Raw genomic sequence first — 15,940 nt, forward strand, 5'->3', positions numbered from 1 at the left:
GGAAACCTTTCAGTGGAAGTATATTACGCAAAAATCACTACGATATGGCAAGAACTTGTTGAATACAAACCAACAGATGGATGTACTTGTCAAGGGTCAAAGAAGATGATAGAATTCTTGAATGCAGAATTTGTAATGACATTTCTTATGGGCTTAAACGAGTCATATGCACAAATCAGAGCACAAATTCTATTGATCGACCCTCTGCCAACAATAAACAAGGTATTCTCTCTTATCATCCAAGAAGAAAGGCAAAGATCCATTGGATCCACACCTACAATTGAAAGTATAACTCTAATGGCTAATGCTGAGAAAAGGTTTACATCTGAGAAATCTAAGAAGAAAAATACTCAGCCAGTATGCATTAACTATGGATATAAAGGTCATATTTCTGACAAATGTTATAGACTACATGGTTATCCACCAAGGCATAGACTAGCAAATAACAATTCAGTCCATCAACAAAGGCCGCAGAACTCTATGCAAACTAGTAATGAAAAGCCATTAGAAGCTCCTAAGAGCAATCAGTCTGCCTTCTTTGCCAGCCTGAATAATGACCAATAATAACAGCTCTTAAACATGTTGCAAACACACTTGAATACTCAACAAATTGATGAGATCTCTAAGACAGATACTATCCACATAACAGGTACATGTCTTTCTATTTCACTCATCGATTCTTGTTGGATCATTGATTCTGGAGCCTCTTCTCATATATGCCATGATAAATCTATGTTTAAAGAACTACACAACACTCAAAATATGTCAGTTATACTACCAACTAAAGCTCGTTTGAAGGTTGAGTATGTAGAGGACATTCTAATAATAAAACAGTTGATATTGAAGTCTATACATTCCTGGTTTCAAATACAACTTGCTATCAGTGAGTGCTTTACTTAAGGATGGAAGATATTCTATATCCTTTATAACACCAATTGTATCATTCAGGACAAGTCAATTTCGAGAACGATTGGGAGGGATGAACTAATGAGTGACCTATACTTACTCAAAGTAAATGATGAAAAGAATAAAGACTTGTCTATTGAATCTGCTGTGTTTTTGTGGAAAGTTTCCGCAACTACTTGGCATAATCATATGGACACCCCTCTATTAGTAGAATAAAAGAATTGTCAAAGATTATAGAGATTTCTGATTTCTTAAATTGTAAACAATTATGTCACATCTGTCCTTTAGCTAAACAGAAGTGTCTTTCATTTCCTGCCTTAAATAATGTTGCTGAGAATATCTTCGACCTTGTGCACTGTGATATATGGGGTCCCTTTAAAACCCGAACACATGCAGGTCATACTTACTTTGCCACCATTGTTGATGATACATCAAGGTACACATGGATACATCTCTTGAAAAATAAAAGTGACATTCTACAAGTCATTCCCAGTTTCTTCAAACTTGTTGAGACTCAATTCTCAAAGAAAATCAAAAGTTTTCGTTCTGATAATGCTCCTGAATTAAATTTCATAGAATTTTTTGCCAAAACAGAAACTACTCATCAGTTCTCCTGTGCATATACTCCTCAACAGAATTCAGTGGTTGAAAGGAAACATCAACACCTCCTCAACGTTGCAAGAGCCCTAATGTTTCAGTTCAATGTTCCTCTCACTTTTTGGGGAGAATGCGTCCTCACTGCAGCATACTTAATCAATAGAACACCTATGGTTTTACTATCCAACAACATTGCCTATGCTGTTCTGTTTAACAAAACTGTTGACTATGGCTTCATGAAGACATTCGGATGCCTTGCCTATGCTTCTACACCAACAGTCAACAAGTCTAAATTCGATCAAAGAGCAAGACCATGTGTCTTCATGGGATATCCATCAAGTATAAAGGGCTATAAGCTATATGATATGACTAAAATGACATCTTTTATCTCTAGGGATGTCTTATTCTTTGAAGAAAGGTTACCATTCCACTCTGTCAAAGAAGACAACAAGCCCATTTCACATGATTTTATTGATCAGTTTGTCATACCAAGCCCACTATTTGATCACTTTGAAAACAAAGGTACTACTGAAAATCTTGTTGTTAATACCTTAGAACGCTTATGTGAGGATAACCACGGTATTGATGGTTCACAACCTCATATTGAAACCTCAGAAGAAACCAATCATACCACCCAAACAACCATTCCCATAGCCCAAGAAGGTCATCGAAAGCACATTACCCACCCTCCTACCTAAAAGACTTTCACTGTAACCTCACATCCCACAGAAAATCACCCTTTCCTCTTCACAAATACCTCTCATATAATACTTACAACCAAAACCATAAGACATACATCCTAAATGTCACTTCCATCTATGAACCCACCTATTACCACCAAGCCGCGAACCACCAGATTTGGAAAAAGGCTATGGCAGAGGAAATAGAAGCCATGGAACGAACTAATACATGGACTATTGTCTCTCTTCCAAAGAATCATCATACTGTAGGCAGTAAATGGGTTTACAAAGTCAAGTACAAACAAGATGGAACAGTTGACAGATATAAGGCAAGACTTGTAGCAAAAGGCTACAATCAACAAGAAGAAATAGATTTCTCAGACACTTTCTCACCTATTCATCGACTAAGCCAATTCATCCACAGCCCCACTAAAGCTCACTTAAATGTCGTTCATCACTTACTCAGGTACCTAAAACGGTCTCCTGGACAAGGCATTTTAATCAGCCCTATCACTTTCTTTCATTTAAAAGCCTTTGTGGATGCTGATTAGGGATCATGTCCTGATACTAGAAGATCCATTACTGGTTTCTGCATATTCCTAGGGGCATCTATCATATCATGGAAATCAAAGAAACAAGCCACCATTTCTAGATCTTCTGCATAAGCGGAGTACAGGGCACTAGCCTCAGTTACTAGTGAATTAATGTGGATCTCTCAACTCCTCAAAGATCTTCAGGTTAAGATCCTAATGCCCACTACTGTATTCTATGACAATCAAGTTGCTATTGCCCTTGCCTCTAATCCAATGTTTCATGAGAGGACAAAACACATAGAAATTGATTGTCATTTTGTTCGGGACAAGATAGCTGATGGGTTCCTTAAGGTTCTCCCTATCCAATCTAATCAACAACTCACAAACATGTTCACTAAAGCATTGCCTACATCTGTTTTGTCTAAACTAGTATCCAAGTTGGGCATCATTGACATTCATCGTCCAACTTGAGGGGGAGTATCAACAGTAAAAAGTTACATTCTGTTTATTAGTTACAACAATTTATTTGTTACATTCTGTTATAACAATTTATTTGTTACAACAGTTAAGATTCTGTTTGAGTTTGATTCTGTTTGAGTTTGTTTGTATTTTCCAGCTGTTAGTTAGTCAAGCACATTAACAAGTTCTTCTATAAAAGGAACTTGAAGTATGTAAATACAATAAGCGAAAGTAATAAGAAAGTATTTCCACATACCTCTCCATTTGTTAGGTTTTGAACAATAATAACATTTTCCTGTGCAAAAAGAACAATAAAATCATTTTTAACAAATTACTGGTAAAATCATTTGTTACTTCTTTACTTCTTAATTACTGAAAAAATATCAATAAATTTAACATTCAATTTTGTGACTAATAGATAGTCTATCACCTATTTTTTTTAATCTTATTTTAAAATTACTAGACACAAATTTGATAGTTTAAATTTCTTTTATTTATTTATTATTATTATTTGGTAAACTTCAACGCATCATAAAGAGGAATTCGAACACCTAAACCATTTATTCAAAACTTTATAAAATAAAAAATATCCTTAAATTTTATTTTAAAAATAAGTAAAATGTTTGTATGTCAAAATTTTATTTAATTATTTTCATATATTGAGGTAAGATTAACAAATCAATTTTAATTCATATTATGAAAATTTTCTCTCAAAAGAGAAAAGATTATTTTTAGGAGATGTTAAAAAATAATTATCCAAAAAACAATGAAATTAAATAAAACAATAGAAGAATCATACATTTTAAAATTAATAATAAGTTCGTGTCATTCTTAAGTGAACTCATTAACGAACCTAATTCATTGGATTTTTTCATTTATTTAAACTCAATCCAACCTTAAACGAGTTGATAAATTAATCTAAATCGAATTAATTGGATTGAATTGATCGATTTTTTTTTTTTTAGATAATTAAGTTTTTGGACGTCCCTAATCGGAGAGGTTAAATTTATAAAAGTTTAAATTTTAATAAAATAAAATTCAATTCTGTATTTAATAAATTAATATAAAACGAACAATTTGTTAAAAAAAATTGTTTTTAGGTTTCTCAAAGATTTTTCCAGACAGAGTGTGTCTAAATCTATAATTTAGCCGAAACAAAGTTGAAGAATTCAAATCTGCCCTCTTTCCAAGATTCTCGCTGGGATTTCCAAAACTCATACCTCGAAATTTCAAAATAAAAAAATAATATTAATAAGTCAAACCAAAATCAAAATCAACATCAATCCCCACGCTCCCAAAAAAATAATCTAAAAAAACTTCACATCTCTTTTCTCGTTTATCAAATTATTCAATCATAATTTATCATATAACTTCGTATTAAGTAAAACTATTAGTTGTCTAAAAAAATTTATTACCGGTCAAATAAATTTTTAAAAAAAGAATTATTTTTTTAATAATACTTGAATACAATCTCACTGCATCTCTTTCAATCATAAAGAAAAAAAATATTTATTAAAAAAATAGATAAATTTGTCGCTTGACAATTTGTAATTAGACAACCATGTGATAATTCATAATTAAACATTTCAGTGGGTTGAACAAAGATAGGAACAGGTCCATGACACACCAAATATGTTCATCGGTTTTTATTCATTTAATGAAAAGTTTGGTAATAATTTTTTAGTTGTATCTTTTTTGCATCTTAAAGCATTAAGCTCTTTTCATCCCCTTGATAGAATATTTGGTATAATTTCTTACCTTTTTTCCAAAAAAAAAAAAAAAAAAAAAAATTGTTTATGTTCACCAATTTTCTCAGAATCCGAGACCAGACAAAAAATTTTAAAATCTCGAGACTCGTATTTTTTGACAAAAATCAATCCTTTCACCGAGTTTTGAGGTGGGTATCTCAAAGAATAAAAGGAGGTATCCAAAAGATAATCAAACAAACAAGTTTTATCATTTCATCCTTTTGTTGTTTGTCCCATTTGAAAGATTAAAAAGTAGTCTTTGTAAAAAAGGAAGAAAACATACAATTTTGGTAACGATTTAAGCGTATGTAATTGGTTTCTCCAATCTACTTTATGCACATCCAAACAGCACAGCCCCATATGTTATGATGGAGGCAAAAATGGAATGTGAAAATGATTTAGAAACTACCCACCTTGTTCGGATTGTAACTTACCGGCTTTAACTCATTTTATTTTGTGGCTTAAAATGGCATTCAATGGCCAAATCTCGTTGTCTACTTAATCAATCTTATCGTGCTTAAAGTGTGTGCAACAGAAAACAAAGGGGTCTTCTTGCAAAGTACTTTCTGTTTTGTGGCCATGGCTGCTCGTAGAGGAATCTGTTCTTTACTCTCTCGTTCTCTCTTATCATCATCATTATCTTCTTCTTCTTCTTCTTCTTCTTCTTCTTCTTCTGCTTCTGCTTCTGCTTATGGGTTTAGTTCTCTTCTTCAATCTCATGGTGAGTTTCCTCCTGCTATGGTGGTGTTCTGTTTTTTTCTTTGTTGGGTGTATGTTAACTGTTTGTTTAATGGTTTGAGTGAAGTTCTTTATTTGTTTGATCTCTTCTGGGTTCTCTTCTTTTCAAGTTTGAAATGGTTTTGGTTTGAGATCCTGTTAGTTTAAGTCCATTTGATAACCATTCGTGTATTTAAAAGTTGTGTTGTTTTATTACCATTTGTTTATTATGGTCAAGAAAACGTTTGAATTTTTAGCAAAATTCCAAAAACCGTCAAACAGGTTTTAAAAATACTACTTTTTGTTTTTCGTTTTCTAAAGTTGTTAGGTGGGTATACTGAATAGTGTTTAGAAGCTTAATTTTCAAAGGTGGAGTATCAGATTATGGAGATATGAAATTGTGTGATTTTCAGCAAGAGTTTCAAGGTTCCATGGAAGAGGGAATAGATTCAGCACATCTGCTTTGGCAGAGGAGGAACTTATCACTCCTCCTGTTCAGATCAGTTACACTCAAAATTTGATTAATGGGCAGTTTGTAGATGCTGCATCAGGTGAATTTTTCTTCATCTAATTTTTTTTTTCCCTGTTTTAGCTTTCTAATGTCTGGAAAATTGTATTTAAAGTGTGAAACAAAACATTAAATGATGATATGAAAACCACTTGTAATGAATCACTCTTAAACATGTCGTTATATTCATTGGAATTGTTGTGTTTCTGTCATTATCTTACCTTTCGAAAGTTCTCTGATGGATGGGAGATAAAAGGTTGAATTTGATATGATCTGTTCATCATAGGAAAAACGTTTCCGACTTATGATCCTCGCACTGGGGAAGTGATTGCTCATGTTGCCGAGGCCGATGCCGAGGATATCAACCGTGCAGTATCGGCAGCCCGAAAGGCTTTCGACGAGGGGCCATGGCCAAGAATGACTGCTTATGTAATACTTTCCTGCAGGCTGCAACTCCTACTGTTTCCTTCTCTTGCCTTTATTTGATTTGCTATATCTACTGTTTATTTTGTATCGATTTTCAGGAACGATCGAGGATATTACTGCGGTTTGCCGATTTGATTGAAAAACATATCCCTGAACTTGCAGCATTGGAAACATGGAACAACGGGAAACCTTACGAACAATCGGTTAAATCCGAATTACCGTTACTTGTGCGCTTGTTTCACTATTACGCGGGTTAGTTTGCTGCAGCATTGTAGCATATCAGCTCTTGTCCTGCTGTATTTTCGAATTTATAACTGGTTTTGCTGTTGGTTTCTTCACAAACTATCCAGGCTGGGCAGACAAAATCCATGGCTTAACAGTTCCAGCTGATGGAAATCATCATGTTCAAGTATTACATGAACCAATTGGAGTTGCAGGACAGATAATTCCATGGAACTTTCCTCTCATTATGTTTGCCTGGAAAGTTGGTCCTGCTTTAGCCTGTGGCAACACTGTTGTCCTGAAGACTGCAGAGCAAACACCTCTGACTGCCCTTTATGTGGCTAAGTTATTCCACGAGGTAGTGTCTTCAAAGCTATGTTTGTTCCCTAATCGGTTTTTTGGTTGATGCATGGATTTAATGATATCTAATATTCTTTATTCATGTTCTGGCTAATATTCTCGATCGAACAGGCCGGTCTTCCTCCGGGGGTTCTAAATGTCGTTTCGGGCTATGGTCCGACGGCTGGTGCTGCCCTTGCTAGTCATATGGATGTGGACAAGGTGATCAATCTTGAAATCATCTTGCTTTATATGTTTCATGTTTCGGTTTGATTCAAACCTAGCATGTTCTATTGTTTGGTTCTTAGATGTAAATGCTGTCATGTTCGTAGCTTTGTTTTCGAAAGCCATTTATCACGAACTAATGTACATGTTTCTTCACGTTTGCAGCTAGCTTTCACCGGATCGACGAGCACAGGAAAAATTGTACTCGAATTGGCAGCAAAAAGCAATTTGAAGCCAGTGACACTGGAGCTTGGGGGGAAATCACCTTTCATTGTTTGCGAGGATGCAGATGTTGATAAGGCTGTGGAGCTTGCTCATTTTGCTCTTTTTTTCAATCAGGTTTGTCACTAGGATCTCTCACTTTTGTCATGGATTTGTAGGACTTAAACTCATTGTTCGTCGTTTCTTGTTCATTTTCAGGGGCAATGTTGTTGTGCTGGCTCTCGTACTTTTGTGCATGAGCGTGTGTACGATGAATTTGTCGAAAAATCGAGGGCTCGTGCTCAAAGACGTGTTGTTGGTGACCCTTTCAAGAAGGGTGTTGAACAGGGTCCTCAGGTAACTCTCTCCCCCTTGAGGCATTTTCCTTCCCCATTTAATCCATGTGAAGAATAATCGATATGCCATTTTTGTACGTTACAATTATTTCTAGATTGACTCTGAGCAATTCCAAAAAATCCTAAAATACATCAAATCTGGCATTGAAAGTGATGCTACTTTGGAATGTGGGGGTGGTAGACTTGGGTCTAAGGGATACTTTATCGAGCCAACAGTTTTCTCAAATGTTAAGGTGATCATTCTCTGTCTTAACTATCTTCCTTACATACTCTAAAGAATGTAAACTGTCATTCCAATATGTTTCTCTCATCGATTCAATCAGGACGATATGTTGATAGCGAAGGATGAAATCTTTGGTCCAGTACAATCCATCTTGAAATTCAAGTAAGTTGTTCACATCTCGAACTCGTCATATCACTCGTATGACTTGATCATGCATGGTCTAAAGTATTTTGTTTGAAATTTTGTCAATGTCAGGGACATTGATGAAGTGATTCAAAGGGCAAATGCAACTCGCTACGGTTTAGCTTCCGGAGTTTTCACGTCAAACATCGACACAGCCAACACGCTAACACGGGGATTGAGAACCGGGACTGTGTGGCTCAATTGCTTCGACATCTTCGATGCTGCAATACCGTTTGGCGGGTATAAGATGAGTGGAATAGGAAGGGAGAAGGGAATTTACAGCCTCCAAAACTACTTGCAAGTAAAGGCTGTTGTTACACCTCTCAAGAATCCAGCATGGTTGTGAGAATTTCAGCAATGCATGTGAGAAGTACAACAATGTTTTATTTTGCAAAATCAGCTTCTTCTTCTTTCTTAAGAATATAACAGGGCCTTGCTTCTGTTGTTATACTAAAGTTAAACTCTAATAATATCTGCCTCTTAATATGTGATTCTGAGCTATCCCTTTTGAATGATTTTGATTGAACATCAACTTTTCTTAATGACTAAAGACAAAATGATGTGATGTTTTACTAATTTGACATTAACATTTGAAATATATTCTGGACAATATGTTTCAAAAACTTTCATTTCCATCCAATTCAATAATTCATGAAAAGTTTATTCCTTTTTTTTAGAAACAACAACTTTTTATTGAAAAAAAAAATACAACAAAAGATCAAGTCCCAAAAATCCTATCAAAAAAAGGGAGACCAAGACCGTAAAATATTGTCTAAGGAATAATTAGAAGGGAAATCGCAAAGAATGTCTAAAACGGCGGGTTGATTTTGAAAGGAATTTTTTTAATTTTAAATGAAAAATGTCTAAAGTTGGTTGGGTGGGACAGTAGAGAGGATGTATTTTACACATTTACCCTCCACATATTTCGTATTTTCTCCTATTTTGATAGGATTATATTTATTTTCTCATTCATTTTAGTGATTTTGAATACAATATCTTATAATATAATTGAATTGGTTTTAGAAATTGAAGATTTTATCCTCTATTATTATTATATAAATTATTTTTTATTACTTTTACCTATATTGTAGGGGTTTTTGTTGAATATATTATTCACCATTCGTTCATCTTCAATTTCACTATTTGTTAGATATGTGTCAACCATCTCATTTGGATTTAGGTTTTAGGAACAATATTTAAGAGCAATGTGTGGTAACAATGGAAATACAATTGACGAACCTAGTAGTAATACAAAGAATTGTGGGTTTGGTTAATAATAGGAAGAGTTGTAGGTGGTGTGGTTTATAGTTTTTGGGTTAACATGCAAACATTTTATTTGTGTATGGTCTGAGTTTTGGTTTTGGGTATTTCTCAATTTTTGAAAATAAGTTCAATTCTTTTTTTCCAAATCGTATCTCTATTTATTTTTTATTTTTATTTTTGCCAAAAAGATGTTATTCGCTTTTTAGTTTTTGTAATGTTATTTTTATCGTTTAGTTTTCATTTTATTTTTGGAAGTAGATTTCATTTTAAATATGCTCTAAACAATATAGATTTTCAAATATTTAGGAAGGGTATATTTGTTCATTTTAAAATTAAATAAATTAAAGAATCTATGCATTTAGACATTTTTTGAGGGAAAAATAAGATTTTGATATTTTTTCAATTTAGATATTTGTCTAGTCCTAAACTCTAATTACAAATACTTTTCAAAATCAAAGCCCAAAGGAAAACTTGAAACTTCACTGAAGCCCAAATATCACTAGGGTCCTTTTCCACCCTTCTAAACTCTATTGTTTCTCTCTCCCCACAAAATACATAACAAAGCACACATCCCTTCTAACCATAAGAAATGACCCTTCTCTTGAAATGGAGGATCGAGAAGAAACTCCCCAATCAAACTATCAACATCCATTTGATGAGCCAAGATAAAATCAAACTTCTGGAAGAAGCGGTCCCACACCGACCTCATGAAACTCAGACCTCCAAAGTAAGTGATTCATATACTCACCAACAAGAACTTGTACATGTATGTGGTAAAGACCAAGAGGTATGTGGTTCAATCCCCTCACTCCCAATTTGTACTAAAAAAAGTGATCCATATATTCCTTTACCTTCTAAAAGAGGATACAACATAAATGACCAACTAACAAAGATAATTTTCTAAATATTCGATCCAAAATATTCACTCAGCCGAGTAAAACTTGTGAAGAAAAATTTGAAATCATAATCATCCACGCATTAAAAGATTGATTGTCTAGGTAGAGGTGGTTCAACAAGTGTGAAGTAGGATTTATATGTGTGCTTTAGTTTTCTTATTGCTGGCACGCTTTAATAAAAAGATTAAGAGAAGCCTTCTAAAGGGTTAAGGCTCTAATAACGAACCTCCATTCTCCTAAACCTATAAAAACGACCTCCTCATTTCTCTATTGGTTCATTATATCGAGTATAACTGTAACTGCAAAGGTTCTAATCAATGATTGTTTCTATTTTTTTTATTTTTTAAATCCCGAAGATAAAGATGAAAGAAGCATCATAAAATAATTTTTATATTCTTATTTATTTTATTTATTAAAAAAACATCTATTTTAGATATTCTTTTACAATAGTTTTAGTTTTAGTTTTCTATGTTAGAAATAATCTTATTCATCCATGATTTCCTTTCTTTTTGCAATTTATTCTTCTTGATGATATTTTAAATTGATATGCAAAATTGAAGAACTAAAAACTGTCTCTGAAGTTATAATTTTGCTCATCAATTTTGGTTGAAATTTCATACAAAAATTGTAAGCAAACTAAAATTTTCGAAATAAACTACTGAAAAGGAATTTTTGTTTGCTATCTCTCTCACCCACAAGTTGATATTTCCATCACCATACCAAATTTTCTCAAAAAGAAGCTGTGATTTGTTTTTCAAAAGCATAATTAAATATTTGTAAGTTTTCCAGTGGACCCTATCACAGATGATGAAGACGACAATAACGACGCCGATGAAAAGGTAACAACGGTCCTCAGTGGCTTTAAGTTTTTTCAAATTCGGGAAACCATCCATGGAGGTAGAAGCCAGAGGAAGACGATACCATTTTTGCATTTCAATCTTACAATTCATTCAATTTAATGTCATTACAAAAGGCTTACATCCAATGGCAAAGTGAAAGGCAGCAAAGTCCCTGGTTTATGTACCCACCACCATCATCTATTTTACTACTAGCCTCACCCTCAATATATATATATTTTTTCTTTTTCCTACTTCTTCTATTTGTCATTACCACAATCACATTATGGTTTTCTTTCATCTTCAAAATAATTTTATCAGATTTCCATATCCAGTTCAAACAAGCAAACAAATCTTTAGGGCCCTCTATATTTTCGAAAGCATAGACAGCCCTGAGCTTGATCAACAGGAATCATACCTCCACCCTTGGAAGTGTCAATGGCCTCCAACATGGAAACTACTTCGTCCATCTCGGGCCGCTTGTCTGGGGTCGCATCCCAGCAACGCTTCATCACATTTGCTAGAGAGCTCGGGCAACATCTCGGTATCTCTGGCCTCAGATTCTGCAGGGTTTTGGGATTAATGTTTTCAGCAGAGTTAATGATAAGTTGAAAACAACGAAGTGATTTCTTCTCAACTGCGCATTGTCCTGCAGATATGAAGATGTAAGGGCGAAGAAATCGGCAGTTTACCTGACGAACCACAGCAGAAGTCACTTCGGAGAAACTAAGGTCAGGATATGGCATGTCACAGCAATAAATTTCCCACAGGCAGATACCGAAGCTATACACATCACACTTCCTGTTATATGGGTTGCCATTGAGAACCTGTAAAACCACAACTATGGAGTCAAAGGGAAACATTTTATGGACAATGCTCCACTCCTAAATGTCGTTAGTCATATGAGTTAGCTGAAAAGTGAGGAACTGCATACCTCAGGAGCCATGTAACCAAGTGTTCCAGTCTCCCCAGTCATGTCGTTGGGATTTGACGCCTCGACTCTAGCAACGCCAAAATCAGCAATTTTGACTGTACGTGTTTTGTCCAACAGCATGTTTTCTGTCTTTACATCTCTGTGGACAATCTTCTGGGAATGAAGGTAACTCAACCTACAAAATAAATGGAACAATTTCTGAGAGCCAAATATCAACAAGTGCATACTATTCTCAAGCAAAAGGAGACTAGCGAATAGAAGGAATCGTGTGAGCAGGTGGTACCCTCTAGCAAGATCAAGTGCCAGCTGGACAACCACCTTGAAAGCTAGCTTCCTTCTCCTGTTTTTTATGAGATAAGATTTAAGGGCGCCTCCAGCAAGATATTCCACCACAACACAACATATGTTGCTTGGCATGCCTATTAGACCATTTTCAGTTTGGATCTGTAACTCCGCTGATCCCATTGTTGCCCCTATAAACTGAAAATCAATTGAAATTTGTGAAAAATCCAAAACTAGAAACCAAGTCTACAAAGGGGGAAAAGAAAAAAGAAAGGGATGACGTAATGCACTAATTATTGAATAAGCACGTCGAGTTTGATATATCATTATCTGAACACTAAAAGTCTAAAATTGAGTTCCCCTTCCACGACTACAGGTATAAGAGGAGGAAGGGAAAAAGATGGAAAGATGATAAGTTAGGAGTCTGAATAAAGACACTTAGTTTTTCCACTATCAAAGATGTCAACACTTCTTTTATCTGATTGAGACCATCCAACTGAGCAACATGCTTTTTGGCCCTATCTAGTTCTATTCTGGCAAGGATAAGATTTAGTTCAGTTGACTTCTTTTCCCTTCCTACAAAAGTACAATGGTGGAGAGAGATTTAGACTCTATCACAGCTGAACATTTTAGGTTGAGCTACCAGTAGAAGAGATTTAAATGAATTTTTGAAGTTCATGCAAAAAGAGTTTCAATGGTATATACAGAAGGCTTGAGGGAATTAAAAGCAAACCTTTTTGTCATAAAATTAATTATCACAAAAATCAAAAAGAAGGGTGCGTGGGAGGAAAAAGAACAGTTTCTGGTTATTGGATCATTAACAATTCTGGGTCTAACTGATCCTCTATTTTCTTTAGTGTCAGCGCCTTCAAAAAGAGAAACAATTATTAGAAGTGCATTCAATTGATTTGATACAATGTCAGTAAGTATAGAAAACAGAATTGAGCTTCGGAACAAGCAGCTAACAAGACATCCATTTCAAGTTTCAGAATCACAAGATGTAGTAAATACATAATGGAGTTGTAGTGACCTTAGTAACATTGGGATGCTCTAGTTTATGCCAAACAGCAACTTCCTGTTTAAAAGCTGCCCTTAGTGAAGCAATTTCAGCTTCTGTCCTGTGACCTTCTTCTCCCCAATCCAGCAACTTGACTAATGCATTAAAAAACGTCAAAAGAAAACTTAGTGGATGGTAGCAACCAACTGAAACCAACCTAAACAAACTGAAACCTAGTAACCTAAACAAACTACAAACTAAGATAATATTTAAGAAAACATATATACGAGTGAGTGAGTGAGTGAATGAGCGAGTGAACAGATCTTAAAATAATTGAGTGATAATGATCGCATTAAAAAAAAAGCAGATGATAATGATGATAAAGACAGAATTAAATACAAATCTGTAGTAGCTAGAAGAAATAGCCAATTCATTATAATAGCTTTTCTAAGTCAAATTTTATCCAACAGCTGGAATCACATGAAAGTATAAAACTTTATTTACACAAAGGCATTCAGGCCATCGTTGTCATAAACAAATTCAACTCAATCTCGTGTATGCATCACGGATCATCTAAAAGAGAGCAAATGGCCAATCACCACTTCCTTACAGTGGGAACATGTCTTTAAAATAAAAGGTTAGCCTAAACTCAAAGAAGTCTACGCAATCACTAATCGGGATCCTATGAGGAGGGTGCTAAATTGGTATGAGATTTCAAAAAACTACCAACGAATCAAACCTATACGTGTTCAAACAAATTCACCAGTACATATTGATGAACATTTAAGACGATTAAGAGCAGAGAACAAGAGATTAGAAATAATTGAAAACAAGCTAAAGGAAATTCACAAAATAAAACTAAGACATAAACTATAGGTGTGTAAACATTCTGAAAGATCAGGAGTGAGAAATTCGATCACGATTCAGGAAGTAATTATAGTAAGAGCAGAGGTCTAAGAGTAACTAAAAATAGGGCAAAAGTTGAAGGTTGCATATAGAAATCGGAGACTGACCGGCAACATCTAGTCCGTCATAAACGCCGCGGTGGACGGTGCCGAAAGTACCACGAGCAATGACGCTCTTGATAATCAATTTAGACGGATCGATCTCCCACTCCTGCCGTTCCTTAGCGGCGACTTTAGTAGACCTACTACGAGCGATAGGAGCAGAAGTGAGAAAGCTATTGCCGCCATCTTCATCTTTCTTCTTGTTCTTCTCCATGGTCAAGGCTCTACTAAGATGCCTCTCAAGCTGTTCATCCAAGCTCTTCAGATCAATCTGATCTGCACGCACAAATCCATCATTGTTCTCCTTCATTTCCGATTTAGCGACAAAATCAAAGCGGTAAGCAGGAATCTGTGCAAGAAATCGATGGATTCAAATCAGAAATTGGGAGTAAATTGGAAATTGGTGATTGTTGTTGTTGTTGCTGGAATCGCTGCTGCTGTTGTTTCTTTGTTGTTCTTCGTTTCCACAAAATCTGCAATGGCTTCTCCAATCATCCATGTGGCCACATGAATTTGCCTGCTCATAACGTGTGCTTCTGACCCACTTCGGTCTCCTTCTCTATTTATTATTTTTCCTTTTTCTTTTTCTTTTTCTTTTTCTTTTTAATTTTTTCCTCAGTTCCCAGCCAATTAACAGATCAGGGCTTATAAGTATAATTTTTAATTAAGATGTGTTTACGTGAGATAGTTCAGCTTAGTGACATATTTGGGCTTCTTAATCCCTTTCTTTATTTAATTTTATTTTAGAAAAGTTAATATTTTAGTTTTGAAGTTTTGAAGAATAAGTATGGTTGGATGTATTAAAAAATGAGAAAAAAAATATTTCTTCTTTCTTAAATTTTTTTTTGTGTAGTTTTCATTTCGTCCTTTAATTTTCAAAATGTTATACTTTTAGGCCACCAAAACATAATGAAAATTGGTACAATTGGAATAGAATTTCGTTGATGGATCAATTATAATGAGCCTGAATCGAAAATGTAATTGGATTGTATTTTATTACGTTTACCTAGAATTATGAATATGTCATATTTTACTGTTACTATTACCGTTACTGTTTGACCCTAACTTGACCGTGACAGTAACGTTAGCAAGTAAATGTAATAATAAATATGGCAGATTCATAATTTTCATACTACTATAACAATATCTATAAAGGTAATGATAACCAATGGTAAAGATAGTGTATTCCACGTAATTTTCAATCACAACCATATTTAACACTCTTTTTCTCCAATTAGATTGCATAATTTGATTATAGATTTCTAGGCAGGTCCTACACTCATTACGTTAACAAAATGCATATAAACAACAACAAAAATAATCAACCGGAGTTCGGGATCCACTTTTTTACATTATCATTGATGGATTACTTTTCAACTGGTATAAATGTGACTTAATTCTT

At 34.6% G+C, this 15,940-nt stretch overlaps 2 protein-coding genes across 2 annotated transcripts; one reads left to right on the forward strand and one right to left on the reverse strand.

Annotated features, from left to right (window-relative positions):
* Window positions 1–4,865: 4,865 nt before the first annotated feature.
* Window positions 4,866–8,824, forward strand: LOC120072304 (aldehyde dehydrogenase family 2 member B4, mitochondrial-like). Its single transcript, XM_039024758.2, has 11 exons — window positions 4,866–5,644; window positions 6,054–6,191; window positions 6,435–6,577; window positions 6,673–6,826; window positions 6,925–7,154; window positions 7,268–7,357; window positions 7,526–7,699; window positions 7,781–7,918; window positions 8,013–8,150; window positions 8,241–8,302; window positions 8,396–8,824. The coding sequence occupies exons 1-11, from the start codon at window positions 5,503–5,505 to the stop codon at window positions 8,667–8,669; spliced, it is 1,683 nt and encodes a 560-aa protein (XP_038880686.1). The 5' UTR covers window positions 4,866–5,502; the 3' UTR covers window positions 8,670–8,824.
* Window positions 8,825–11,405: 2,581 nt separating this feature from the next.
* Window positions 11,406–15,224, reverse strand: LOC120071669 (serine/threonine-protein kinase 52-like). Its single transcript, XM_039024043.2, has 6 exons — window positions 14,545–15,224; window positions 13,565–13,686; window positions 12,536–12,732; window positions 12,253–12,427; window positions 12,011–12,145; window positions 11,406–11,881 (listed from the first exon to the last, which is right to left on the reverse strand). Exons 1-6 carry the CDS (start codon window positions 14,846–14,848, stop codon window positions 11,675–11,677), a joined length of 1,140 nt encoding a protein of 379 aa, XP_038879971.1. The 5' UTR covers window positions 14,849–15,224; the 3' UTR covers window positions 11,406–11,674.
* Window positions 15,225–15,940: the final 716 nt, after the last annotated feature.

This window comes from Benincasa hispida, chromosome 2, assembly GCF_027475165.1.
Source record: "Benincasa hispida cultivar pf3 chromosome 2, pf3_genome.v1.1, whole genome shotgun sequence".
NCBI lineage: Eukaryota > Viridiplantae > Streptophyta > Magnoliopsida > Cucurbitales > Cucurbitaceae > Benincasa > Benincasa hispida.

Excerpts from the sequence above, each read along its gene's own strand:
- LOC120072304 (XM_039024758.2), top strand. The coding sequence starts at position 5,503 with ATGGCTGCTCGTAGAGGAATCTGTTCTTTACTCTCTCGTTCTCTCTTA. Across the intron at positions 7,358-7,525 it reads GTCATATGGATGTGGACAAG|CTAGCTTTCACCGGATCGAC; the intron begins GTGATCAATCTT and ends TCACGTTTGCAG. Across the intron at positions 7,919-8,012 it reads GTGTTGAACAGGGTCCTCAG|ATTGACTCTGAGCAATTCCA; the intron begins GTAACTCTCTCC and ends AATTATTTCTAG.
- LOC120071669 (XM_039024043.2), bottom strand. The coding sequence starts at position 14,848 with ATGAAGGAGAACAATGATGGATTTGTGCGTGCAGATCAGATTGATCTG. Across the intron at positions 12,733-13,564 it reads AGCATCCCAATGTTACTAAG|TTTATAGGGGCAACAATGGG; the intron begins GTCACTACAACT and ends ATTGATTTTCAG. Across the intron at positions 12,428-12,535 it reads GCACTTGATCTTGCTAGAGG|GTTGAGTTACCTTCATTCCC; the intron begins GTACCACCTGCT and ends TTTATTTTGTAG.